The 27,670-nt window shown below is 41.0% G+C and overlaps 1 protein-coding gene across 3 annotated transcripts in view; it reads right to left on the reverse strand.

Moving 5' to 3' along the window:
* Positions 1-27,670, reverse strand: part of KLHL3 (kelch like family member 3) — a 116,824-nt gene that overhangs the window by 21,214 nt on the left and 67,940 nt on the right. For 2 of the 3 annotated variants that reach the window (XM_054488781.2, XM_054488783.1), the window contains exons 7-10: positions 23,106-23,222; positions 19,319-19,468; positions 1,036-1,153; positions 134-331 (exon numbers count right to left, since the gene is read on the reverse strand). In XM_054488781.2, the coding sequence (XP_054344756.1) occupies positions 134-331; positions 1,036-1,153; positions 19,319-19,468; positions 23,106-23,222 (583 nt within the window). The remainder of the gene's footprint in view (positions 1-133; positions 332-1,035; positions 1,154-19,318; positions 19,469-23,105; positions 23,223-27,670) is intronic. The other variant, XM_063665507.1, reaches the window with a different exon arrangement.

Consider the following 27,670-nt stretch of genomic DNA (forward strand, 5'->3'; position numbering starts at 1 on the left):
GAAGAGTGGGTATGTCCCTGGGGCAGTAGCTACAAATGGACAGAAAGTTGGTCCAGAACTGGCTGAATAAAACAGGGTTGCATGGAGGATGTGTCCCAGGCTAGGAGAGGTTGGGAACACACCCTGAACCTACCAGTACTGCCATCAAAGCCTCCCACTGCGTAGAGCAAGTCATTGAGCACCGCTGCGCCCAGTGTGCTCCGGCGCTCCTGCATGCTGGCAATGGACGTCCACTGGTCCTTCACGCCGTCATACACATCCACTGTCCGCACCCGCAGTGAGCCATTAAACCCTCCCACGGCATACACGTGGCCAGCCATGAACACCACACCTGAGGCACAGGAAACCAAGACATCAAGGTCAGGTCAGGCACATGACTGCACATATTGATGGATGACAATGGAGGAGCAAGACAGACACAGGAAAAGTCACCACTGAAGATACTTTAGGTATTTGGCAGTCATTATGGGATTCACTGGATTTCTTTCCTACTTGCTTTTCTAATTTTGTCTGATTCAAGTAAATATTTGAATCAGCTTTAACTCCCCAAGCTCATAAGAACTGACCCCAAAAGAGCCAAAAACTGTGCAAGTGGCCGGGCATGGTAGCTCACGCCTGTAATTCCAGTACTTTGGGAAGCCAAGACAGGTGGATCACCTGAGGTCAGGAGTTCAAGACCAGCCTGGCCAAAATGGTGAAACCCATCTCTACTAAAAATGCAAAAATTAGCCGGGCATGGTGGTGCACTCCTGTAATCCCAGCTACTTGGAAGGCTGAGGTGAGAGAATCACTTGAACCCAGGAGGCGGAGGTTGCAGTGAGCCGTGATCATGACACTGCACTCCAACCTGGGTGACAAAGACTCTGTCTTAAAACAACAACAACCAAAAAAAAAAAAAAAAACTGTGCAGGAGGGAAACGAATGGGAGCCTGAAATGCACAGATGCTTGAGGAAACAAGGAGTAGCTCACGACTTCTGGCACGGAGTGGGGACCAGCAGGGGAAAAACAGCTTGCAGAACTGGGAGGCTGCTCACCTGCTCTGCATCTTCTGGAGGGAAGCTCAGCAATCTGATCCCACCGGTCCTCCTCGAAATCATAGCACTCCACACTGCGGATTGCCTTGGGTGCCTGGCCGCCAACCACAATCATGACCTCCGGAGAGACAAGTGGACATTAGCGGGGTCACCCCGAAATCTGGATTTATGGTATCCCTGGTACTTCCACATGGCTTATCGCCCAGGGTGTGTGGATGATCTGAGATGCCAGTTTACAGAGCTACATACATGGGGATGCTGCTCCTGGTCACCAACAGGTATGAGTATTCAAGAAAAGTCTAACAAGCATCTTCCCACAGAAACACAATCATAAGTTCTGTTTCCCAAATGCCCCACTCAGGGCTATCTTGCGGGTATGTGAAGCTGCGTAGGGCATCATCTGTAATCTCAGTACCCTCAAGATTGGGAATGGGGGGTGCTAAACCTTATATCAAAACAAACTTGAATATACTTTGAAAAACAGTGCAGAATTTGGATTTTTTAAAGTATTATTCAAAAGTATTTCTGAATGCCTAGAATGTAGGGAGCACTTATGCACTGCAGTATAGAAAAAAATTGTGAAAAACTCCTGTGAGGTGGTTATTACAAAAGTTATTAAACTGATGATGTTCTGGAAACTAGTGCTAGCAGTCCTATTTCCACAAGTAAGGTAGTAGCTACCACTGCTAGGCACCATGTGAAATGTGTTGTCATTTACTTGTCACCACAACTGTGAGGTAGATATCATCATCCACATTGACAGATAGGAAAGTAAAGCTCAGAGAACACATGTAAGTGGCCCAAGGTCACACAGCTAAGAGTGTAGGCAGAGACTGAAACCCAAGTCTACCTGACAGAGGGTGAGGCCAGCCACCCCCCCAACTCCTGCTCTAGAGACAGGATCCAAGCAAACACAGCTTGCTGCATCTATGTTTGTCAAAACACAGGTCGCTTTCCATTAGTAAGTCATGAAATCAATTTAATGGATTATGACCAGCACATATATTTTTAAAAGCACAGAAAATATGATAATAAGAATATTATTTCATGAAATATTGGTTTTGGTTATACACACTACATGTGTCTTCTGGATAGCAATTTAAATGCATTTTGTATTGCAAGGGCATGGTCAAACAATGAAAACTACTGCTCTCGTTAGGTTAATAGAACTGCAGTACTTAATTATGGTATCACTGCTGTGTCTTTGGTCACATGTTATTAATAAATAAAAATTAAAGTACCAGTTACCTATAGTTTACATATTTTAATAAACGTGTGCAAATTCATAGCTGTCCCCACAATGATGTCACTCTCACTCAACGGCATTCCAATATGCTTTCTTGAGTGGAGAGAAAGGGTGGAAGTCACAACCAGCAAATTCATTTGATCATTACCTGTAGCTTGTCTTATTTACCCAGTGGTTCTCAAACTTGAGCATACATCAGAATCACCTAGAGGACTTGTGAAAACACAAGCTGCTGGGCCCTATCCCCAGAGTGTGATTCAGTGGATCTGGAGTGGAGCCCAGAGGCTGCCTTTCTAACAAGTTCCCAGGTGCTGCTGCTACTGCCACTCTAGGGTTCATACTTTGAGAACCACCTTTTTAATCCACGCTCTGTATGGATTTCCTGATGATATGCCATGAACAACTTTTGCCATTATGAATTATCATAGTGCTTTTTACTTCCCCATGATGTATTTTTGGGGAGATAAGTGCCCATCAAAATCTGTGTGAACTCGCAAAGGCACATCCCTCAAGTGAACACTTCCCACCATACGGGAGGCAAAACCAGAGCTCACCACCATTACTACAGATCAATCATTTATTCCCCAATATTCCAGAACAGGCTCACCCACTGCCATGTGGGTGGTCACTGGTCATCAGACTTAGTCCATAGCTGTCTGTCACCAAAAGTGGGTGACCAGTGTTCAAAAATTCAGAAATCAGTTCTGACTTCTAAAGCATTCCAAAGGAACCCAGGACACAAAACCCAGCCTCGAGCTGCTGCTGCTGCTGCTTCCAGACAGAAACTTGACTTTCCTGGGTGCCTCAGCTCAGAGGGCCCACTGCCCTGTGTCAAGAGTAGCCTTTTTCAGAGTAAAGATGAATTCTACATTACTTCCCATCTGTAATTCTTTGCTTAGACAGGCATCCATGAACAGTTCAAGGGGGATGTTGATGAACACAGCCCCTTGGCAAACTCCAGACAATGCCTAACCTACTCTTCAAGGGCAGAATGACGTGTTCGTAAATATGCCCAGAACTTGCATTGTCTTTCCGGTTTTGAGTTGGTAAAGCTAAACTGAAGGAAAATACTGCAAGGATTTTCTTTGAAATCTGATTTCTGAAGCTGAGTGAGAATAAAAGCAGTTTTAAGTTTTCTTTCTGCAAGGACTTCAGGCACCCGACACCCTCCCACATGCTGTTCCCTGACTCGAAACCTTCCCATCTCCGAGCACTCTGCCTTAACACCTGCTTATCTTTCAGGTCTCAGTTTACATGTTATTTCCTACAAATGGACTTCCCTGGCCTCCAAGTCAGAACTACACATCTGTCCTCTGAGATTTCACCTGCCCTGTGTGTTCTGCATTGTGCTGGACCATCAGTGACTTGTCTTTTGCACCTCTAGACAGTGAGCACTGCTTGGGCATAAAACGTATCTGCCTCAGTCACCAAGATAACTCCATATACTTATGTTGCCAGGTAAAAGTGAGGGCTCAAGTGTTTATTTGGGATAAAGAATACATGAATAAAAAGTAAATAGCACATGCAAGGAGTTAAACAAACAATAGAGTTTTTAAAAATGAAAAAAGAAACTAAACTAGAATGTCATTTTCTTTAGTTAAAATATGTTGGAACACCAGATTAAAATTCTGGAGACAGTGAGGAAAAAGCAAGCAAAATAAAAAGAGAAAGTGAGAGCTTTTCCCATCTTTTGACTTGATCACCAAAAGAAAGTTTGCTTATACTTGGCATAAGCTATCCAGCTTCTTTTGTAAATTTAAAAAAAAAAAAAAGGCAAAGTTTTCAGGAACCCTCACCATGCCCCAGAAACTTCCCACCAGGGAAGTAGAGGGTACATTCATGTTGGAGAAAATCTACCACTCATCTCTGAGAATTTTCACAGAAACAGTATTACAGAAATGCAAATTTTTTAATGTTAAAGTAAAGCCTGAGTAGAAATACAAAAATGATACACGACAGCTAGGTGCAGTGGCTCACACCTGTAATCCCAGTACTTTAGGTGGCAGAGGTGGGTGGATCTCTTGAGTCCAGGAGCTCAAGACCAGCCTGGGCAACATGGTGAAACCCCGTCTCTACAAAAAATACAAAAAACTAGCTGGGTATGGTGGTGCATGCCTGTAGTCCCAGCTACTTGGAAGGCTGAGGTGGCAGAATCACCTGAGCCCAGGAATTTGAGGCTGCAGTGAGTTGTGATTGCAGCGCCACTGCATTCCAGTCTGGGCAACAGAGTGAGACACTGTCTCAAAAAAAAAAAAAAAAAATAGAATACAAGATAAGGTTTTCAAAACAAACTTGGCTCTGAGCTCATAAAACCACTGGTAAGAGATAACTTTAAACAAACAAAACTTGTACAACTGTCTGGGAAAAGGAATTATGAGGTTTTGTGGGATAGGACCATCAGTTTCAGAGGTAGCTCAAGGCAGCAGGAAGAGCAGGTATACATCTGCTTCTCTCATAGGCATAGGAAACTCAATTTTTTTGTTTTATTTTTAGTTGGCACATAATAGGTACACATATTTATGGGGTACAGTGTGATGTTTGGATACATGCATACATTGGGTGATGATCAAATCAGGGTAATCAGCATACCCACCATCTCAAACACTTATTATTTCTTTGTGGTGAGAACATTCAAAATCCTCTCTTCTAGCTATTTTGAAATATACAATACATTATTGTTAACTATAGTCACCCTACTGTGTAATAGAACTCCAGAAGGTATTCCTCCTATCTAACTGTAACATAGTATCCATTGATCAGCCCCATCTCCCCTCCCTCCTCCCTTCCCCAGCCTCTGATAACCACTATTCTGCTCTCTACTTTTACGAGCTTGTCTGTTTTAGATTTCATATATAAGCGAAATCATGTGGTGTTTGTCTTTCTATGCCTGGGTTATTTCACTTAACATAATGTTCTCCAGGTACATCCATGTTGTCACAAATGACAGGATTTCACCTTTTTATTTATTTAATTTTTTAGAGTCTCGCTCTGTCACCAAGGCTGAAGTGCAATGGCACAATCTTGGTTCACTGCAACCTCCACCTCCCAGGTTCAAGCAATTATCCTGCCTCAGCCTCCCATGTAGCTGAGATTACAGGTGCCCACCACCACACCCGGCTAATTTTTTGTATTTTTAGTAAAGATGGGGTTTCCCCATGTTGGCCAGTCTGGTCTTGAACTCCTGACCTAAGGTGATCCACTCGCCTTGGCCTCCCAAAGTGCTGGGATTACAAGCATGAGCCACTGTGCCCGGCCTTTTTATAGTTGAATAGTATCTATACCTCATTTTAAAATCCATTCATCTGTTGATGGGCACTTAGGTTGATGCTGTTTTTTGGCTATTGTGAATACTGCTGAAATAAACATAAGAGTACAGATATCTCTTCGACATGCTGATTTAATTTCCTCTGGATGCATACCCAGTATGGGACTGCAGGATCATATGGTAGTTCTATTTTTAATTTTTCCTGGACACATACAACTAACCAATATAGAATCATGAAGAAACAGAAAACCCAAACAGACCAATAACAAGCAACAAGATTGAATCACTAATAAAAAGTCTGCTATCAAAGAAAAGCCCAGAACCTGATAGTTTCACTGCTGAATTCTATCAAACATTTAAAGAAGAACTAATACCAGTTATTCTCAAACTATTCTAAAATATTGAAAGGGAGGGAATACTTCCAAATTTATTCTTTGAAGCCAGCACTACTCTAATACCAAACTAGACAAGGGCATGACAAAAAAAAAAAAAACTATAGACCAATATCCGTGATGAACACAGATGCAAAAATCCACAACAAAATACTAGCAAATGAAATTCAACAGCACATTGAAAAGATCATTTACTGTGATCAAATGGATTCATCCTAGGGATGCAAGGATGGTTCAACATAACACAAATCAATAAAAATGATACGTCACATTAACAGAATCAAAGACAAAAACCACATAATCATTTCAATAGATGCAGAAAAAGCATTTGATAAAACTCAACATCCCTTCATAATAAAAACTCTCAACAAATTAGAAATAGAAGGAATGTAACTCAACATAATAGAGGCCATATATGACAAACCCACAGCTAACATCATACTAGAAAGGGGAAAGTTGAAAGCTTTTCCTCTAAGAATTGAAATAAGACAAGGATGCCCACTTTCTCCACTTCTATCCAACATAGTACTGGAAGTCCTAGCCAGAGCAATCAGGCAAGAGAAAGAAATGAAGTACTTTCAAATTGAAAGGAGAAAGTCAAACTGCTTGCAGAGAATATGATCTTATATATTAAAAAGCCTAAAGATGCCACCAAAAAACTATCAGAATGAATAAATGAATTGGCAAAGTGGCAGGATACAAAATCAACATACAAAAGTTAGTGGTGTTCCTATACAGTAATGGTGAACTATCTGAAAAAGAAATAAAGAAAAAAAAACTCATTAACAATAGCTACAAAAAAAAATAGGAATAAATTTAACCACGGAGGTAAAAGATCTCTACAATGAAAACTATAAAACATTGACAAAAGAAATTGAAGAGGACACAAATAAATGGAAAGATATCCCATGATCATGGAAAGAATTAATAATGTTGAAATGCTCATACTACCTAAAGCAATCTACAGATTCAATGTAATCCCTATCAAACTACCAATGACATTCTTCACAAAAATAGGAAAAAAAAAAAATCTAAAACTCATATGGGAATAGCCAAACAATCCAGAGCAAAAGGAACAAAGCTGGGGGCATCATGCTACCTGACTTCAAAATATACAGCAAAGCTACAGTAACTAAAACAGCATGGTACTGGCATAAAAACAGACACATAGACCAATGGAATAAATTAGAGAACCTAGAAATAAATCCACACATTTACAGCCAACTGATTTTCGATGAACATGCCAAAAGCACACATTTGACAAGGTGTTAATACCCAGAATATATAAGGAACTCACACAACTAAATAACAGAAAAACAGATAATCTGATTCAAAAATGGGCAAAAAGATCTAAATAGATATTTCTCTAAAAAAGATATATGAATGACCAACAAGTATATGAAAAAAACGCTCAACATCACTATTTATCTGGGAAATGCAAATGAAAACCACAATGAGATATCACCTCACCCCAATTAGAAGGTCTACTGTAGAAAAGACAAAAGATAACTGCTGGCAAGGATGTGGAGAAAGAGGAACTCTTATACCCTGCTGGTGGGAATGTAAATTAGTACAGCCCAGTATGGTCAAAAGAAATCCAATTTTTATGGTAGGTGTTGCAAGAAGCCATCACACATGGAGCACTACACACCCACTATTGTGTTGATCATGCAGAGTAAAAGAATAAATTTCCTATCACGAGTGCTAATGGATAGTTGTTTCCATGAATACCTGATGTTAGCAACCAATTAGGCAAATATGAGTATTTCCCACAGTCTACATGTATCACATCTCTGAAATCACAAACTTCTAGCTACTTAAGAAGACCACAAGATCAAGATGTTAGAGGAAGAGACTTGAACCATTCTTTCCTATATGCCCTCATTTTATATTCCAGAAACACTCAGGCCCAGGGAGTTCAACAAGCATGTTTCTTTCTTTCCCCAACACTCCTAAACCCCAATATACTTAAGATTAATATGCCTTTATTAGAAATTACTCAATCAAATCAGCTTATTCAATGATCACTATTTTTAACATTTATCTTTCAAAGTAACCCTGAGTAAGAACTATCAGTCACGTAGGAATCACAAACTAAAGAACTGGCTCTAGGTGAACAATTATGCTAGACTGAACATAATTTAAACACTCTCGTGAACTGCAGCATACTTAGGAGTTTGGCAGCGTGCCTCAGGGTTCTGATCCCAAGTCTCAACTGTCACTGTGTTGAAGGCTGCAGAAGTTCTGGTGAATGGAGGTTCTCTGGTTGACAGAATATGAGTGAGCTGAACTCCACTGTAGCAGGGATGGTTATTAGATACCTCCCAAGGAAAACACTGTCATTTTGAAAAGTCAAATAGCCATTTATTTTAGGAAGATTAGTGAGCCCATGCAAAAGACTACCTGATTCTTTAGGAAGGAAATTTTACTCCCAGCATAACATTTTTTAAAATAAATATATAATGCTCTCTTGTTTACATAGATGATTCTGATTCCACCAGCGTGACTGTGGGATTGAAGGCATGTTGGTCTCTCTTCACCGAAATCACAACCACCCTGTGTCTGAGAGCCATAGGTGCCAGGGACTAGCCAGGGAAAGGGACAATCCATGAAGAGAATAGAGATTTCCAGCCTACGTGTAGATCAAGACCCTAGCCCTGGCCTCAGAACTACATAGGTCATTCAAATTTCTACTCAGGTGAGAGGAACAACCTGGGCTCTACACACTTTTTTCATCGGGCAAGAGTAGAATGCATGTCCAAACTCTCTTCTGTGACCGGTGAGCTGGGCAGAAGGCAGGCCCAGCCAGTCGGTCCCTCGGGCCAGGGCAGGAAGCGAGAGTCTCTCTTACCCTGGTGCGTGGGGCCGCAGGGCTAACACCAACAATTCATCCGATGGAGCATGTCGAGGTCGAGCCAGAAGACTTGTCCAAGCAGGTTCCTGAGCAACAGTTGCTCTAGGCAAGTACTGATAGCAAGGTACAGAGAAAATGGGGGTCTGAGAACCAGGTAATATGAGGGCAAGGCCCAGGGGGAGAAGAGTGGAAAAAATGGGCTTTGGAATCAGACACATCTGGGCCCAAATATAGTATCAGCCCAGTCACTATATAGCTGTGTGGCTATGAGCAAGACATTTAACCGTGCTAAGCCTCATTTTCATAACTTGTAATATCAGGATAATAGGATGCTTCTCATATGGGTGTCAGGAGGCTTAAATGATATGAAGCACTTAGCACAATGCTTGATAAATAGTAAACACTAAATGTTATCTGATTAACACTAATGTCATTATTAGCTTCTAAGGCAGGTGCTAAAAACAGATTCCCAATGAAAGGTAGAAAAGGATACTATGAACCTGTGCGGGAGGGTAAGTACCACTAATTCTAGGGGTGATTATGGGGCTTTTTCAGGACCCAGGGTGCTTGCCAGGGTGTGGACCAAGGTGGAAGGGGGCAGTGCCCATCCAGGGGGCCTGGGCCAAATGAGAGCTCATCCCACCCACCCTGTCAACAGCTTCTTCCAACACCATCTACTGAAAGCAGGACAGCCCAACTCAGGAGCAAGCCACCCACTTCCAGCCCAAATGGCATTTCAGTAGCATTTTTAAAGAGCTGAATAGAGATGCCAACTGAACTGGAACGACAGTGAAAAGTGCCAGGTTCAGTACATTTCCAAAAGGTTCATTTGCATCTTCTTGAAACCTCATTTCCTTGCTGCCATCTGTGGAACAGGGTAACGTAGGAGACTTCTGAGTGGCTGGGAGACAGCCTCGGGTTGTCCATGGCAACCCAGCCTCAGGAAAAGTGCTGGGCGGTGAATGTGTGGGAGCCAAGATGATGCTGTTAGCTGTTCCGGCTGGGATGTGTCAGTATGCTCTGTGCATATATGGCTCAGGAAAAACACCTTTATTAGCCTCTGCAGCTATCTCAAGGCAGAGTCCTGTTCCTCTCAGGGAAAGGACTTGGCTGGCAAACAGAGTTACTGCTGAGAATTACTGAATATAGTGCACGTCTCTCTCCACCATGTTGTTTTTCAAAGTTTGCTCTGCCAGAAAGCCTATCTGGACTGAATTTATGAAAGCGCAAACCAGCCTGCCTTTGGAATTCCTATGCCTGCTTCTCCAACTAGTCCAATTATCTCCTGATTTTTCTTCTTTCTCTACTTATTTGGTTGTTCATATATGTCTATCTTACTTTCTCAGAGAGACTTCTTAAAATTAAAAGTCCCCAAAGGGCAGGAATCGGGTTTCTTTCAACACAGCATTCGGCTATAATGCTTTTGTGACATTTGGAAGCAATATAATAAAACAGTTCAGAGTGCAGGGCCTCGGGCCAGTCATCCTAGGCTTAAACCTCAACTCAGCCATTTACTAATTGTGCTTTAAAGATGGGTCACAAATTCTGTGATACTACTACACTCAGATATGGAACTTAATACCTGTCCCCTTGAGTGTGGGCTAGACTTAGTGACTTGTATCTAGCAAATAAAAGACAGAAGTGATGGGACATGGATTTTGACATTAGGTTATAAAAACACTACAGCTTCTGTGTTAGATGTGTGCTCTCATTTTCTTGCTCTAGATTCACCCTCTCTGGAAGAAAGCCAGCATGTCATGAGGACACTCAAGCAGCTTATGGAGAGGCCCACACGGCAAGAAACAGGCCTGCCAGCAACCACATGAGTGAGCTTAGAATCAGATCCTCCCCAAACAAGCCTGAAATAACTGTACCCTGACCAACAGCTTGACTGTATGAGACACCCTGGGTCAAAAGGACCCAGCTAAGCCACTCCAGGATTCCTGCCCACAGAAACTGTGAGATGATAGATGTTTATTGTGTTAAGCCATCGTAGGGTAATTTGTAATGCAGAAATAGATAACTAATGCATAATAAGTGGGTGACATAACCCAAGGTCCAACTTCCTCATCTGTGAAATGGGGATAATTACAGTTATGAAAATCCTATGAGATAACAAATATAAGTCACTTAGCCCAGTGGCTGGCACATGATAAGTGCTCAGTAATTGATATCTGCTGTTATCATTATTGTGGGTATTAGTATCATGCAGTGATTAAAAGCCCAGACTTTGGGTCAGCCAGACCTGGATTCAAGTCCTCACACTGCCACTTAAGAGCTGTAAAACCCTGGGCAAGTCACTCAGTCTTACTCAATCTCACCGAATCTCAGTTGTCTCCAACATTAAAGCCTCCAGAGTTGTAATAAAGACAAAATAAGATAATGGGCATTACATACTTAGGCTAATAATGCAAAGAAGCTGCTCAGTAATTAGTATTTAAACAATACTACTTGTATCATCATCAATACCTTTGGTGATGATGACCAGGACAATGACCCAGGGAAGAAGATGCAAAGTACAAATTACTCTAAGAGGTCACCAGAGGGTGTAAACCAGTTTTCTCCTGCAGTCACCTGAACCAGTTTCTGGATGTTCACTCTCACAGACAATTTGCGTTTTACCTTGGAGACACAGCTCCTGTCAGCTCCTGCAGAAAGCTTTCCTTAACTCCTTACCCTTCTCTGTGCTCCCAGTGTTTTGCCTGTACCCCTATGAGGGCATTGACTCACTCCATTGCAATTGTCCTTTCACAACTGTTTCCCCTCCTCCTGGTCTGGGAGTCCCCTAGGGAAGAGACCAGTTCATATCAGCCTTCGTGAATCCAGTACTTACCCCAGTGCCTGGCAATTAGTGGTTTCTCTACGGAAGTATGTTGGATGAGTGAATTAAAAAGTAATGAATTGGCAGGGCACGGTGGCTCATGCCTGTAATCCCAGCACTTTGGGAGGCTGAGGAAGGTGGATCACCAGAGGTCAGGAGTTCGAGACCAGCCTGACCAACATGGTGAAACCCCATATCTACTAAAAATACAAAAAACGTAGCCAGGCATGGTGGCAGGCGCCTGTAATCCCAGCAACTTGGGCAGCTGAGGCAGGAGAATCGCTTGAACCCAGGAATCGGAGGTTGCAGTGAGCCAAGATCGTGCCATTGCACTCCAGCCTGGGCAACAAGAGCAAAACTCCATCTCAAAAAAAAAAAAAAAGTAATTAATTAATGCATACATGATTGTTTATAGCCGGATTTCAGATTTAAAAAAAAGAAAGAAAGAAAGAAAAGAAACAAAGAACCTTACAACCTGGGGGGTTCCTTCTAACTCCCCAGGAACGACAACTGGATTCATTCAAATTTGGACTTGTAGGCTTGAATCAAACATTCTAGGGTCAACCTACATTAGTGGTCAAAGGAGGATATAAAGTAGGATATAAATCCTCACTAAAGCCATGTGAAAACGCAGGTATGCATGCTGATAAGCCCATCAGGAAAAAATGAGGGGTGATATAAATGGTCAGTATTAAGTCTCTATGAGGTTATTTCTTCTTTAAAAATGTATTTCTTCAATTGAGGCTGTGTGCCAAGGACACAGATGAGTAATGCCTGCTGCCATGGAACCTACAGTTGCGTAGAGGAGCTAACACTCTAGAAGAGAGCCCTAAATGCCTGCCCGAGGCATCAGCCTGGGCTACTCAGTAATCTTCTGAAACTACTGTCCTTGTTGTTCAGAAAGCAATGAAGCCATCACCAACCTGACCTCTTCCCCATTAAATAACCTTTCTCATCAATCACATTTCTACACAATTATTGCTGATAATTGTTTATCAGCAATAAACAATTAGAAATTGGAATTTCAAAAGAAAACATTTACAACAGCATCTAAAACAATAAAATACCCAGGGATAGATCTAACAAAAGACATGTAAGACCCATAAACTGAAAACTATAAAACACTGATGAGAGAAATTAAAGAAGACCTGCATAAATGGAGTTATGCTGTGTTCATGGATCTAAAGATTTAATATTATTAAGATGGCAGTTCTCCCATTTGATCTAGAGATTAAATACCATTCCAAGCAGAACCCCTACAAGCTTTTTTGTAGATAGACAAGTTGATTCTGAAATTTAATGGAAATGCAAAGGACCTAGACTCACAAAAACAACTCTGAAGAACAAAACTGGAGGACTCATACTACCTAATTTCAAGACTTACTAGAAAGCTAGTAATCGAGGCAACATAGTACTGGTGTAAAGGTAGACAAATAGATAAAATGGAACAGAAGAGAGTCCAGAAATAGATGAACACATATACAGTCAATTATTTATAACAAAAGTAACAGGGTAATTCAATGGAGAACAGAGAATCTTCCCAAAAAATGGTGTGGAACAACTGGACATTCATATGCAAAACAAATGAGCCTTAGACTCTCACCTCATGCACCATATTAAGAACAACAAAAAAAAAACTTCTCAAAATGGATCCATAGGCCTAAGTGTAAAGCCTAAAACTTCTAGAAGAAAGTATAGGAGAAAATCTGTGACTTCAAATTAGGCAAAGATTTTTTATAGAGAGCACAAAATAAACCATAACAGAAAAAAATTGAAAAACTAAAAACTTATGCACTTCCAAATACAGTACAGCCACCATGGAAAACAGTGTGGAACTTGCTCAAAAAAATAAAAATAGAACTACCATATAATCCAGCAATCCCACTATTGGGTATATATCCAAAGGAAATGAAATCAGTATGTCAGAGAGATATCTACTCTTGTGTTCACTGCAGCATTAGTTGCAATAGCCAAGATGTGGAATCAAGCTAAATGTCCATCAACAGATGAATGCATAAAGAAACTGTGGTATACATATTTAGTAGAATACTATTTAGCCTTAAAAAAGAAGGAAATCCTGTCATCTGTGACAATATGGATGAACCTGGAGGACATTACGTTAAGTGAAATAAGCAGGGCACAAAAGGACAAATAACATACAATCTCACTCATACGCGGAATCTAAAAAAGTTAAACTCATAGAAGTAGAGAATAGAATGGTGGTTACCAAGGGATAGGGGAAGGGGTTGGCTGGGAAGATGTTGATCAAAGGATATGAAATTTCAGTGAGATGGGAGAAATACCTTCAAGAGATTTATAGTACAATGTGGTGACTATAGTTAATAACAATGCATTATATTCTTGAAAATAGTTAAGAGAATGGATTTTAAGTGTTCTTACCACAAAAAAAAAGTATATGATGTAATACATATGTTAATTAGCTAAATTTAGCCATTCCACAATGTGTCTATATTTCAAAACCTCATGTTGTACATGATAAATGCATATAACTTTTGTCAATTAAAAAATTAATTAGTGGCCGGGCGCGGTGGCTCACGTCTGTAATCCCAGCACTTTGGGAGGCCGAGGCAGGCGGATCACGAGGTCAGGAGATTGAGACTATCCTGGCTAACACAGTGAAACCCCATCTCTACTAAAAATACAAAAAAAAAAAATTAGCCAGGCGTGGTGGCAGGCACCTGTAGTCCCAGCTACTCGGGAGGCTGAGGCAGGAGAATGGCGTGAACCCGGGAGGCAGAGCTTGCAGTGAGCCGTGATTGCGCCACTGAACTCCAGCCTGGGCAACAGAGCAAGACTCCGTCTCAAAAAAATAATAATAATTAATTAGTTAAAAAACTATCTTCCAAAGATACTGCTAAGAAAATGAAAATATAAGGCACAGGTTGGGAGAAAATATTTGCACCATATATATCTTATTAAAGACTTGTATCCAGAATACATAAAGAATGTTTACAACTCAATAAGAAAACAACAACCCAATTTTTCAAATGGGCAAAATATTTTAACAGACACTTCACCAAAGAAGAAATATGGGTGGCAAATAAGCACATGAGAAAATCTCAACAGCATAGTGATTAGAGAGATGCATATTAAAACCATAGTGAGATACCACCACATATCTACTAGAACGGCTAAAATTTTTAAAAATAGATAATGTCAAGTGGTAGCAGGACTGGAGAATAACTGAAACTCATATACTGCTGGTGGAAATGCATAATAGTATAGCCATTTTAAAAAACAGTTTAGCAATTTCTTATAAAGTTAAACATATACTTACCATACAACCCAGCAATCCTACTCCTAGGTATTTACCCAAGAGAAATTAAAACATATGTCCACACAAAGATCTGTAAGTGAAATCACAGCAGCTTTATTTGTAACAGCCAAAAACTGGATACCCAAATGTCCACCAACTGGTGAATGAATAAACTATGGTCCATCCATACAATGGAATGTTACTTAGTGATAAAAAGGAATGAGCTCCTGATACATGCAACAATGGGGATGAATCTCAATGCATTATGGTAAGAAAAAGAAGCCAAGCTCAAAGGACTACATACAGCATGATTCCATTTATATGACACTCTAGAAAAGGCAAAACCATAGGGACAGAAATCAGATCAGTAGTTGTCAGAGGCTGGGGGTAGAAGAAGAGGATTGACTACAAAGCAGCACATGGAAACTTTTTGTAGTGATTAAAATATTCTATGTTTTGATTGGGATGGTGGTTACATGACTGTGCATTTGTAAAAACTTATCACATTGTATCTCTAAAAAGTGTGAATTTTACTGCATATAAATTATTATACCTCAACTAATCTAAAAGAAAATAATCTCTTTAAACCGCTACCAAAACCTCGAAGCTGTTTCTCAGGAAGCAGTTTGGTGTAAAAGGAAAAGCATGGACTTTGGAGTGAGACAGACCAAACCCCAGCTCTGCACTTAGCCAGTACTTAACTAGGCAAATTTCTTAACCTCTCTGAGTAATCTCAGTGAAGTAAGCATATGAATAGTACAGACCTATTGCTGTGATGATTTATTAAGACAGTACACGATCTGATAATCCCTAAGTGATCGTTTCCCTCAGCATACCCCATTCATTCTTCAAGCCCTCAGTGGGGATCCCCTCACTAATTTAAGTGCTTAAACAATGGTGATGAGAGTATAGTTTAAGAAGCAGGTTAGACAACATAACCTTAAATCATTCAAGGATTAAATACAGGAGAACAATGAGACAAAGAGTAGTGATGTCTTCTTTCTTTCTTTCTTTAACAGATTCTAAGGAAGTCATGGTTCCAGTTCCTGCAGAAGGCCCAGGAATCTAAATGTTTTCATTCAGAAAATAAATGTTTCTTAAGGAGTAGGGATGACAGAAGGATGGCTTTGACCTCCTGAAACAAGGGGTAGACTCTTCTTTCTCAACTATAGATTCAGTCCCTGGGATGGAACAGGGGTGATGGTGGAGCAGCTCTCAGCATGCTTAGTCCAGGCTCAGGCACAAACTGGGCTTTAATTTTAAAACTATCTTTTTATGGGTATACGTGGTAAGAGCTAGACATGGAGTCCAAAAAAGGAGAGGTCACTAGGTATGGTTTCTACACAAAAAAGTTGGGCCAGTGCTGAACCATTCCCTTAGCTCCAAGCTACACTCCTCAGGCAAAGATGTCATTCTTCTGATATCATAGAGGATGAGAACCAGTTTCCAAAGGGAAATGTCACAGACAGAAGACCAGCTGAAAACCCAGGGAAGTAAAAAGGCTAAATAAAAAGCAGCACACTTAGAATCAACATTCTCAAGACATGAAGCTTGTGGAAATTTAGATCATAATAAAGATAGTATTCAAACCAATGGCGGAAGAGGGGAATTAATGAATAAAATAACCTTGAGACAATTGGCTCATCATTTGCAATACCAATAAAACTGAATCCCTGCCCTCACTCCTTACACACAAAAAATAATTCTAAGTGCATCAAAGATTCAATTGTGAAACAAAAATTATAAAGGTACTTGAAGAAAACATGGGGACATTATTTAAATAATTTCAGAGTAAAGAAAATATTTCTAAACATAACACAAAACCCAAGCTATAAAGCAAAAGATACATCAGTTTGACTCCTTAACAACTGGGGCTTTTTTGGACTAAAAAATTACTATAAACAAGAGGCAAATTGCAAACTAAGAAGAAACATATTTGAAATACATACATTCAAAGGCCTAACCTCTTTACTGTACAAAGAGCCTTTAGAAACTATAAATAAGGCCAGGCACAGTGGCTCACACCTACAATCCCAGCATTTTGGGAGGCCAAGGTGGGTGGACTGCTTGACCTCAGGAGTTCAAGACCAGCCTAGGCAATAGGCAAAAATCTGTCTCTACAAAAAAATTAAAAGAAAAAAATTAGCTGGGTGTGGTGGCACACACCTGCAGTCCCAGCTACTTGGGAGGCTGAGGTGGGAGGATCACTTGAGCTTGGAAGATGGAAGCTGAAGTGAGCTGAGATCACTCCACTGCACTCTGGCCTGGGTAGAAGAACAAGACTCTGCCTCAAGAAAAAAAAAAAGGGAATAAAAAATATTAATAAAAAAATACAATCTAATAGAAAAATGAGCCAGGGACATGAACAGAGAATTCTCCAAAATAGAAATACAAATGCCAATAATCATATGAAATCAAGATTAATCTCACTCCCAATGAAAGAAATACAAACTCAAACAAGATGCTATCTTTTAAAGGATACTTGACAGAGAAATGTTTACAATACAAAAAAAAAAAAAAGGAAATTACTGCAAAGCCCATCAGTAGAGGACTGTCCATAATATGTACATAATAGTGCATAAATACATTAAACACCATGTACCATTACAATTTAAATGCTGATTTCACCTATACTGATAATATTAAAAGCAGTCTGTACCGCATGGCTGCATGGGGGGAAAAATAGTTCAATCTGTATAGCAATACACTGTACATTTGTATCTATCTGTGAAAAAGTGCAGAGAGACATGTCTGAAAGAAAATTTTCCAAATAATAGCAGATTTTTTAACCTAGGAGACATTTCAAGTGACTTTTACTTAATTTCAAAATTGTAGTATCCTTTTAATAATCTACAATAAGCACATATGTCTATAATTAAAGAAAGCTAAGTTATTTTCACTTTGAAAAATATGAAGAAGTTTCAATGCAATATTTCAACCAAACAAAACAAAAGGCATCAACCTGCAGTAAGACCAATGTCCAGCCAGACCAAGGCCTTGCCTTGCGGCTGTGCCTTCTTCTAACCTGCACTAGGCAACATGAGGCCAACAGGAAAGTATGCACTCTCAGGTTTACAAAGGTGAAGCCAGGTGCAGGATGGTATGAGTTCAGAGAACAGGTTTGGAGAGTGATAAAGACTCAGTTCAAATGCTGGTTCTACCACATTAGCTCTGTTGACCTTGGGCAAGTAAATTAACTTCTCTGAAACTCAGTTTCCTCCTTTATAAAACCAGGATAACTATCTCTACCTTGTAGTGTTGTTGAAAAGATTAAATAAGATATTCAAGTGATAACCTCAGCACTCAGTAAAGGTTAGCTGCTTGTATTATTATCTGGGACACTGAGACATTTGTTCACATTGCAACCAATATATTCCCCATGATCCAAGGTCAAGGAGCAGAGGGGAAAGAAGGTCCTGCAAACCTCAGAGAATTCCAACACCTGGTCTTGGAAAACAACATGCCTCTAGCCACTGTGAAACCTTCCTGGAAGAAGCAGGCAGGGAGCATGGCAGCCAGCTGGAAAGAGGAGGAGGAGGACAAAGCAAGGGCCTAAATAATTTCCTGGTGCTGCCTACTGTGTCATCAATGGGACAACATGACCCACTCCTCTCCTCCCACCTTTCCTCCTGGGTTGACTGATTCCTTCCCCCAGACATCAGCATGTTAGACTCCTAAAACAACTACTTTAGTGCCACGCCAGACAGGACTTTAGGGATCAAGTGGAGCATCCTTCATTCTATAGATAAGGAGCCTGAGGGTCAGAGAGGAAAGAAGACTCGCAGGGAACCAAAGCAGCCAGCACACACCATAAACTCTAGGTCTCTAGATCATGGGGTCCCCTCCTGTGTCTTCCTTCCCTTTCCCTGGCTGCTCCCTCACAAATTCTCATTTCTGCCATTTCCTTCCTCTGTTCATGACCTGTCAAACTCCTCAATTTGACAGGGTCCCTTTTCTTAGAACCCCTTTTCTTCTCTGTGGAAGCCCTAATTGTCCTTTATGTCCTTCCCTGAGTGGGGGAAAGAAACAGACTAGGACTATTCTGACTCAAAGAATGGCCTAGAAAGAGGACTACTATGGCCATCACTAAGTGAAACCAACATAGCCATTCCTCTGCTTCCAACAGAAATAGAGCACAAGCCATGGTGTGAAATGAGAAGTCCGGGTGGGGGTGAGAGGGAGCTCTGAGTTATTCTCAAACCTCCCTGATGACACTGGAGGTTACCTTGAAACTCTTAGGAAAGGAAGACCCCAGAAGAGAGAGGTACCAGCAGATTCAAGAGGAACCAGCAGACTCCATCTCCTAGGTTGTAAATGCAACCAAGATGCAGGGCAGCCATGGGTGAGGAAAGACTTGGAGGCAGGAGTGGAAGGCCACTTTCCCAAGGCATAGTCCTGACTCTTGGCGGTGATTGGGCTGGGGCTTACCTTGGGAAGGCTGACTGGAGTCCTGGGCTTGGTCCTTGGGTTCTTAATCAATAGCCTCTGATCCAGAGGGAGCAGATGGTATTTCATGGCCTCAATGAGGAAGTCTTTACAGGTGTTGTTATTCTTTATCAAAGCTTCTTCTTCAACCGTCTAGAGGTAATAATCCACAGATGATCCTGGAGCAGAGCTCAGCCACATTTCCCAAGCTTTCACCCTGGGCTCACTCAGTCCTGCACTCCCACACTCATTCATTCCTTCACCACATCATCTCAGACCCAAAGAGTTACAACTTACTGCTCACCTCCTGCATTTTAAGAGCACAGTGGGTTAAGGGATCAAGCTCTGGCATTAGACCAGATCCACTACTTAACATCTCTGATCCTCAGTTTCCTCATCTGTAAAATGGGCATATTAAAGGTATCTTCAACCTGACTAGTTTTGTTTGTTTTGAGGCTTAAATGAGTTTATGCAAAACAAAAGACAAGTAGCCATCCTGAAAGCCTCTAACCACATTTCTCCTGATTTGAATGCATTATAACGTTTAGGGCAAACAGACATCTGAGAGGAGGAGTAAGGGGAAAGAGGAAAGGGTGTGGGAGCCATCAGCCAACCTTTGGAAGCATTGAGTAAAATACGCTTGTCAAGGAGAAAGATTCATATTCATTGTCTTATAGTGAAGGTCTCAGGGCAGAAAATCAGCCAGTGAGGCTCCTTCTAACAGAGTAACAACATCAGAGCAGAAAAATTCTCCTGCACAAAGTCCCACCTATTGACCTCACCTAGGACTCCATTTAAGCTGGGGCTCTGGCTTCTTTACCTCTTCTTCCAGAGCTTAGGACCTAAGCAGGTGCTCAGCACATGTAAGCCTAAAGGTTTCATGAGCAAGACCAAGCATGAAGCCATTCTGGTGCTCTAACTCTCCAATCCCCACCTTTTGGCCCTGGTCAGATCACTGTGTGGCATATCTGGAATAGGTAATGTGGTCTTCTGGGGCTGCTTTGTGTTAGGAAAGATCAATTCCATTCAACAGCTAACACTGATTGAATGTCTCCTGGTTAGGCAGCCCTGTGCTGGTCCCCAGGAAGAAAATGATGAACAAGACAAAATTTCTGACCCTGAAGAATTCAAGTCCAGTCAGAGAATGAGAAGGGCCTCCCACCTCAATTATCTCAGCCCTCAAGTCAGTGACGCACAAGGCATGACTGAGCCTCTCCTGGGTCCCCATCTGTCACTAGGAATGAAAGCATGGCCAGGGCCATCACCTGCTGGGCAGCCTTGGAGCTGGCAGGGAAAAAAGGATTGGCAAGAGAAAGCCTCTGTGTACCTCTGACCACCTCCCTCCCCAGAGACAGTCCCCAAGAACTGTTTTCCTTGGAAGGTTTTTTTTCCCCTCCCAGTAAGGAACTGAGCCAGCTTGAGACAAATCATAAACTTCTAGGGTCAATTACAGAATAAAAAGGGTGGGAGAGGATGCCTGAAAAAGCTTGGAAGGAAGGAGAAATGCATGAACAGCTATTTCTCCAGAAGAACTTACTCAGCTTGAATTAAAAGTTCTCCTGGAAAGTTAGTGCTTCATGGGTACAAGAGTTTCAACTTTGGGGGTGATGACAAAGTTTTGGAAATCTTTATAGTAATGGTTGTACTGAATTTGAATGTAATGAATGCCTCTAAATTGTACACTTAAAATGGTTAAAATAACAAAGTTTATGTAATATACATTTTATCACAACATATTATACATTTAGTACAATATTTGTAAATGCTGAGTAAAAGCCTAATAAATGCTACCTTTTGTGAAAGAAAAAAAACCTCCCCCAGAAGTCAGGCAGTGTTGGTGGAGGTCTGCCCAGGGCTTTCCCTTCCTTCTCCTCCTCCTCCTCCACTACCATCAGCCATCCCAGCAATTATACTCATTTGAAGTTTCAAAGTCAAATGAATGTAATGAAACATCCTATTCCAGAGGTGTTCACTCTGAGAGGCCTGATAAAAGGCCTTTCTGCAAAAAGGGCAAAGGGAGAAGGAGTCCCACACAACAGTTCTCATGTCCATTGCCTCTGACCCCCTTCTTTCCCAGATCTAAACTCTACTTTGGCATAATAACCCAGGAGCCATTTCCTAATGGTGACGTTTGTTAAGTTTCAGTTGTGGATGCCTGATGGAGTTTGTGACCAACAGTCTCTAAGGCCACTTTAGCTTTCTCTGGAACCGAGGTCCCCAGGTCGCCAACCCTCCCTGTGGAAGCGAGACTATACTGGAGTCCAGGTGCCTCCTCCACCTCCAGCCAGCTTCCCACAGGACAGTGGGAGGTTTGACTGACACTGGATGCTCAGGCAAGTTCACTTCCTCTGCTTAGGGGACCTTTTCTACAGGAAAGATATGCTGCCACCAGATGGCAGTGGTACCACCCAAAGTAGCATGCATGCCCCATTTAAGAGCTTGCAAGCTTATCCCTCAGCACCTGAGAAGGCTGAAGTACGGCGATTCAGGGAACATTTCACTGACCCCTCATACCTGCAATCTACAAGTGTTACCAGCAGACGAGTTTACAAGTGCTCGTGAGGATACTGTGTCACCTGTACTAAGAATCACAGCAGTGGTCACAAAGACTACCGAGTAAGATCAGTAACATTCACTGAACACTGTATTATAGGCCTACATGGATTATCTTATTTTATTGTTTATCCCCAAACAATCCTATAAAGGCAAGTGCCATTTTTTCCAGATAAGAAAACTGAGGTTTAAAAAGGTTAAGTATGTACCCAGTATTATGGCTGGAAAGTAACAAGAGCTGGGCTGCTGGGCTGCTAGGCTGCTAAACCTCCTCTTTATCCTTGCAGCATACCTTCCCTTCCTTCCAGAGACTCCTTGGAGACAGCTGAGGGCTAACCTGCTGTCTCGATGTTTTGTTTTGTTCATATATTTTAAGGTTTATTCTCTGCTTATAAAAGTGTCTAATGCCATTTACTATATAAAATAAGTCATGCAATGGGTATGCAGAAAAGAGCGTACCAATGGTGGCAGCTAGCTTAGCGGAAGAACTATGCACTTCAGAGCCAGACTGACATGGATTTGAATCCTGAGCCTCCCTAAGGCTGGTGACCCCCAATAAATCCCAACCTCCATAAGCCTCAAGGCTTACATGTGTAAAAAAGGAGTTACAATCTTTGCCCCTTAGGGTTATTATAAGAATTAAATGAGAAAACATATGGCACCATAAGGGAACCCCATAATTCTTAATTTTTCTTTCCTTTTCAGAGGAAGTGGAAGTACTCTGTATTCTAGGTACTGTTTTTACAGTCTTGAATTTGGCTTCAAGTTGCCTAAAACTAAGACAAAAAGGGAACACAGAAACATTGTGGACATGACCCTTCTTGCTTCAGTCCTCTTCAACAAAGACAGCTAACTTTCATGGAACATTTGTTACCCCAGGCTCCACACGAAACAGCTGACTTGCATACTCTACTCCTTTAGTCCTCACAACAACCCTGCTGGGCTCTACTATAATATCTGTTCTATGGAAGAAAAACTGAGGCTTGAAGAGGTTAAATAAAAATCCAAAACTAATAAGCAGCAGAGCAGAGACTGAAACCTAAGTGTCCTATTTTCAAGCCTATGCTCTTAAACTTTACAACACCTAACACTTAACCCAGTGGGCTGGTTCCCTCAGCACATACAGAAGACCAACTAAACCCCTCAACTACTCCATCCAACCAGGATTGCCCATTGCTATTCCTAGAGGCCTGGGTGAACACAGAAGTGCTTGGCTCTTCATACAACCAAGACTCACTTGGACTAGGTAGTCCCTAGGTAAGAGAGGAAGTCGGACATGTTCCATCAGCTTTGCCATGTGCTCTAAACGGGTTCCTTTCTCATAATTGATCCATGAGATCACAGCTTCAAACACCTATAAAGAAAAGCAACACGGGCAACTTCAGTAAAGAGACAAAAGCTTTCAAACAACCCTCAATCTGTAAAAAAAAAAAAAAAAAAAAAAAAAAAAGAGAGAAAAAGTTACGAGTCATCTACGAAGGTGTTTAATTAATCTGAGACTCATATTTAAAATAAAAAACAGAAAGGGTTTGTTTACTTGCTGACCTCAGAGAGTGGTCACACACACACTCTACACACACACACACACACACACACACACACACACAAGGACAAACCTGCTATCCCAAATGTAGAATCATCATGGTCCATTCTAAAATAAAAACCAGTTCCAATAGTTTTTTAAGGGTAAAAATACAGAGCAGTAACTGTGAACCAAATTTATAGAGGCTGCTGAGGAAGATCAGACCCTGGGTGCAATGTCGTCATCTCCCCATGCCCCCGTTTCCTCACTTATGTCCCGCGTAAAGTTAATGCAGAATAAAAACAGTAAGAATGCCCTCTGCCCAAAGCTGGCTGTAATGGTCAATGTGACACTGAATGACAAGGAATAGCAAGCGTTTCTCCTTGAGGAGAGATTTCATTTCTATGCAAATCAAAACTGAAGGGCTTAGAACCAAAAAGGCAGACCTATACTTTGGATGTTCACTCTACTCAAGGATAAGTCCAAATTCAAACCCTGTGCCACCAGATACACATAGGCAGATAAAATGTTGGAGGGGCCATGGGGAAACCAGCAGTGTCTGTAAAAATTTCATTAATAATGATTTTTAAGAGGGGAGGGAAGTATTGGCAATATTGATCAAAATTTTAAATGTGCATTCTCGTTGACTTTAAAAATATCACTTCTAGAGCTCTAGCCTATACTCACATCAGTGTAAGAGAACAGAATATGTGCTCCAAGATCTTTGCTGCAGCATGGTTGTAAAGGGATAAAAAAATGAAACAACCTAAAGTCCACTAATGGAGAAATTATTAAAGGAGTATCCATACCATTAGATACAGTTATCCCTCAGTATCCTTGAGCACTGGTTCTTTTTTTTTTTTTTTTTTTTTTTGGTTCTTACTCTGTCGCATAGGCTGGAGTGCAGTGGCACGATCTTGGCTCACTGCAACCTCCACCTCCCGGGTTAAGTGATTCTCCCGTCTCAGCCTCCCTAGTAGCTGGGATTACAGGTGTGCACCACTACACCCGGCTAATTTTTGTATTTTTAGTAGAGACAGGGTTTCACCATATTGGCCAGGCTGGTCTCAAACTCCTGACCTCAAGTGATCCGCCTGCCTCAGCCTCCCAAAGTGCTGGGATTACAAGCGTGAGACACTACCCCCAGCCCCAGGGCGCTGGTTCTACGACCACCCACAGATACCAACATCTGCCAATGCTCAAGTCCCTTATATAAAATGGCATAGTATTTGCATATAACCTCCGCACATCCTCCCATATACTTTAAATCATCCTCCCATATACTTTAAGTACTTTAAATATATATATATAAAGTATATAAATAATAAATATACTTTAAATAATTATATAAGATTGCTTATAATACCTAATATAATACCCATACATCACTTCATGCAAGTGGATTCGATGTAGTACTCGGTGTTGCAGCAAAATCAAATTTTGCTTTTCGGAACTTTATGGAATTTTTTTCTTCTGAATATTTTCTTAGTTGAATCCATGGATATGGAACTCATGGATACAGAGTGCCAACTCTATTTTCAACTATTAAAAAGAATAAAGCAAACATCTTATACATGATTAAAGAAGATATGTCAAAAAGAGCCAGCTGGATGGGGCTTTCAATGCCAATATTTGGGACAATTTAAATATCAATGAGAATAATGAAGAAATCAGATCAGTGCTGCCTCTTTGAGGGGAAGGAGAGTCAGGGAATGGCTGAAAAAGGTTCAAAGGAAACTTTTTGTGGTTTAGGGTGGGCATTACATGGGCATATACATGTATCAAAACTAACCAAATTGTGTATTTAATATCCATATACCTCAACATAAAATATTCTTAATTTTTTTAAAAAAATTATAATATGGCCAGGTATGGTGGCTCACACCTATAATCCTAACATTTTGGGAGGCCAAGGCAGGCAGATTGCTTGAGCCCAGGAGTTCAAGACCAGCCTGGGCAACATGGCAAAACCCTATCTCTACAAGATACAAAAATTAGCCAGGCATGGTGGTGCATGCCTATGGTCCCAGCTACCAGTGAGGTTGAGGTGGGAGAACTGCTTGAGCCTGGGAGGTCAAGCCTACAGTGTGCCATGATTGTACCACTGTACTCCAACCTGGGAGACGAAGTGAGACCCTGTCTCAAAAAAAAAAATTAAAAAAAATAATTCATGAGCCCATATGGATACTAAAAAAGTGTAAGAAGGTCTCTTCTATCCAAAAAAAAAATGCCTGTAAAAGGAATGATGGAATTAGAAAAACACCATTTTTGCAGTACCACCAATGTAATAACTGATTGAACAAAGATCACCAATGGATGCTAAAATCGAAAGTTGTTAAAGGCCAGGTGCAGTGGCTTACACCGGTAATCCCAGCACTTTGGGAGGCCAAGGTGGGAGCCCAGGAGTTTGAGACCAGCCTGAGAAACTTAGCAAGACCCCATCTCTACAAAAAAAAAAAAAAAATCAGTCAGGCATGGTGGCACGTGTCTGTAGTCCCAGCTGCTTGAGAGGCTGAGGCAGGAGGATCACTTGGTCCCAGGAGGTGGAAGCTGCAGTAAGCTGTAACCATGCCACTGCACTCCAGCCTGGGTAACACAGCAAGAGCCTATCTGTAAAAAAATAGTAATAATAAAGTTGTTGGATGGGGAAAGAGTCACAATTCTCAAAGAATCACCCAACAGATTACATAGTATTTACGTGGAGGGAAAATATCCTCAAATAGAAAGATCTGATAGACAACACCTTAAACAAGGGACCAAATTTACCACCACCCGTAAGAGGACAAACATATTCCTGATTGTGATTTAATTGAAAAGACACAGTATCTCCTAAGTACAATTCTTCCTAAAATATTAATATATAACCTGAATCTTACGGTGAGGAAACGATCAGACAACTCTATGTTTGCAACATTCTACAGGATGGCTGGCCTGGATTTTCAAAATTGTTAATATTATGGAAGACAAAAAAAGGTAGGGAGACAGTTCTAGATTAGAGAGATTTATAGACAAGGCAACTAAACGCGGTGCATAAACCTTAATTAGATTACGGCTCTAAAAGAAATAGCCATAAATGACTTTTGGGGGGCTATTAGGAAAATGTGAATATCCACTATATGTTAGATGATATTGCTAGATCAATATTAAATTTTATTGGTATGATAATTGGTTTTATGGCTAGAAAAGAGAATTTCCTTGTTCTTAAGAGATACATGCATGCTAAAATATTTAGGGGTGAAGTGTCATAATGTCTGCAATTTACTGTCAAATGATTCAGCAAAATGAAAGATTAAGTCTAGAGAGATAAAGTAAATGAAGCAAAATGTTAATGGTGAGTTTAGGTAAAGACTACGTGAATGTTCATTCTTTCAAACCTACAGTAGGTTTTTAATTTTTCAGAATAAGAAGTGTAAGAGAGAAGAAAAGAAATTCTAAGGAAAAAAACTACAACAAAATTTACAGGATGGCAGAAAGTTGAAATGAAAGCTTTATCTGCCAGGAGGAAAAAAGGACTCCAATTTTTCTTAACCTAAGCACATTTTTTTTGTGCTAATATGTTAATGTGCTTTTCCCCTAAAACACTTGGCCCTGTTTCCTAATTATATACTTAAGTCAGGCTGGACATAACTTGAATTTGGCAAGGAAAGGAAAGGGAAGGGGAAAGGGGAAGGGAAAGGGAAAGGAAAGGAAGGGAGCAGAAAAGGCAAGGAGTAGTATGTATGTATAGTTTGCTCCTATTTCTATATCAAATAACCTATATGTGTACAAACATAAGCACATACACCATAGAAATCTTTGTCTAGTTCATTTTTTATTAGGAACTCTTATTGAGCTATGTCCATCACCCTCACAGCATTGTTTGAATGACTATGTTTCTTCCACTAGCCCTTAAGATCCATGAGAGACCCTGTCTTATTTGCTGGCACATAACACAAACTCAAATATTTTTTAAATGAATGAATGGAAAATGAGTTCAGAATAAGCATGGAAGGAGATGTGTGGAAGCTGCCCAGGCTGGAGCAGAGAGCAGGGCTGGGGAACAGGGGGTTGGAATCCTAGTGGGTAAGGCAGAGTCAAAGGCAGATAAAGTCTGCCTTTGCTGGGTTAGGTGATGGGCAGCCACAACCCCATTCTGCCTTGTATGTGGTTGGTTAGCCACACCTCCTTCTACTCCCCTTTATAGACTGTGAGCCTATGCAGAGTGAGAAGTGTACCAGGTCTGTCTCTGCACGCCATCCCCCGATGCTGCCTAGCACAACACAAGGTAACTGATTGGCAAA

This window comes from Pongo pygmaeus, chromosome 4 (genome assembly GCF_028885625.2).
Source record: "Pongo pygmaeus isolate AG05252 chromosome 4, NHGRI_mPonPyg2-v2.0_pri, whole genome shotgun sequence".
Taxonomy (NCBI): domain Eukaryota; kingdom Metazoa; phylum Chordata; class Mammalia; order Primates; family Hominidae; genus Pongo; species Pongo pygmaeus.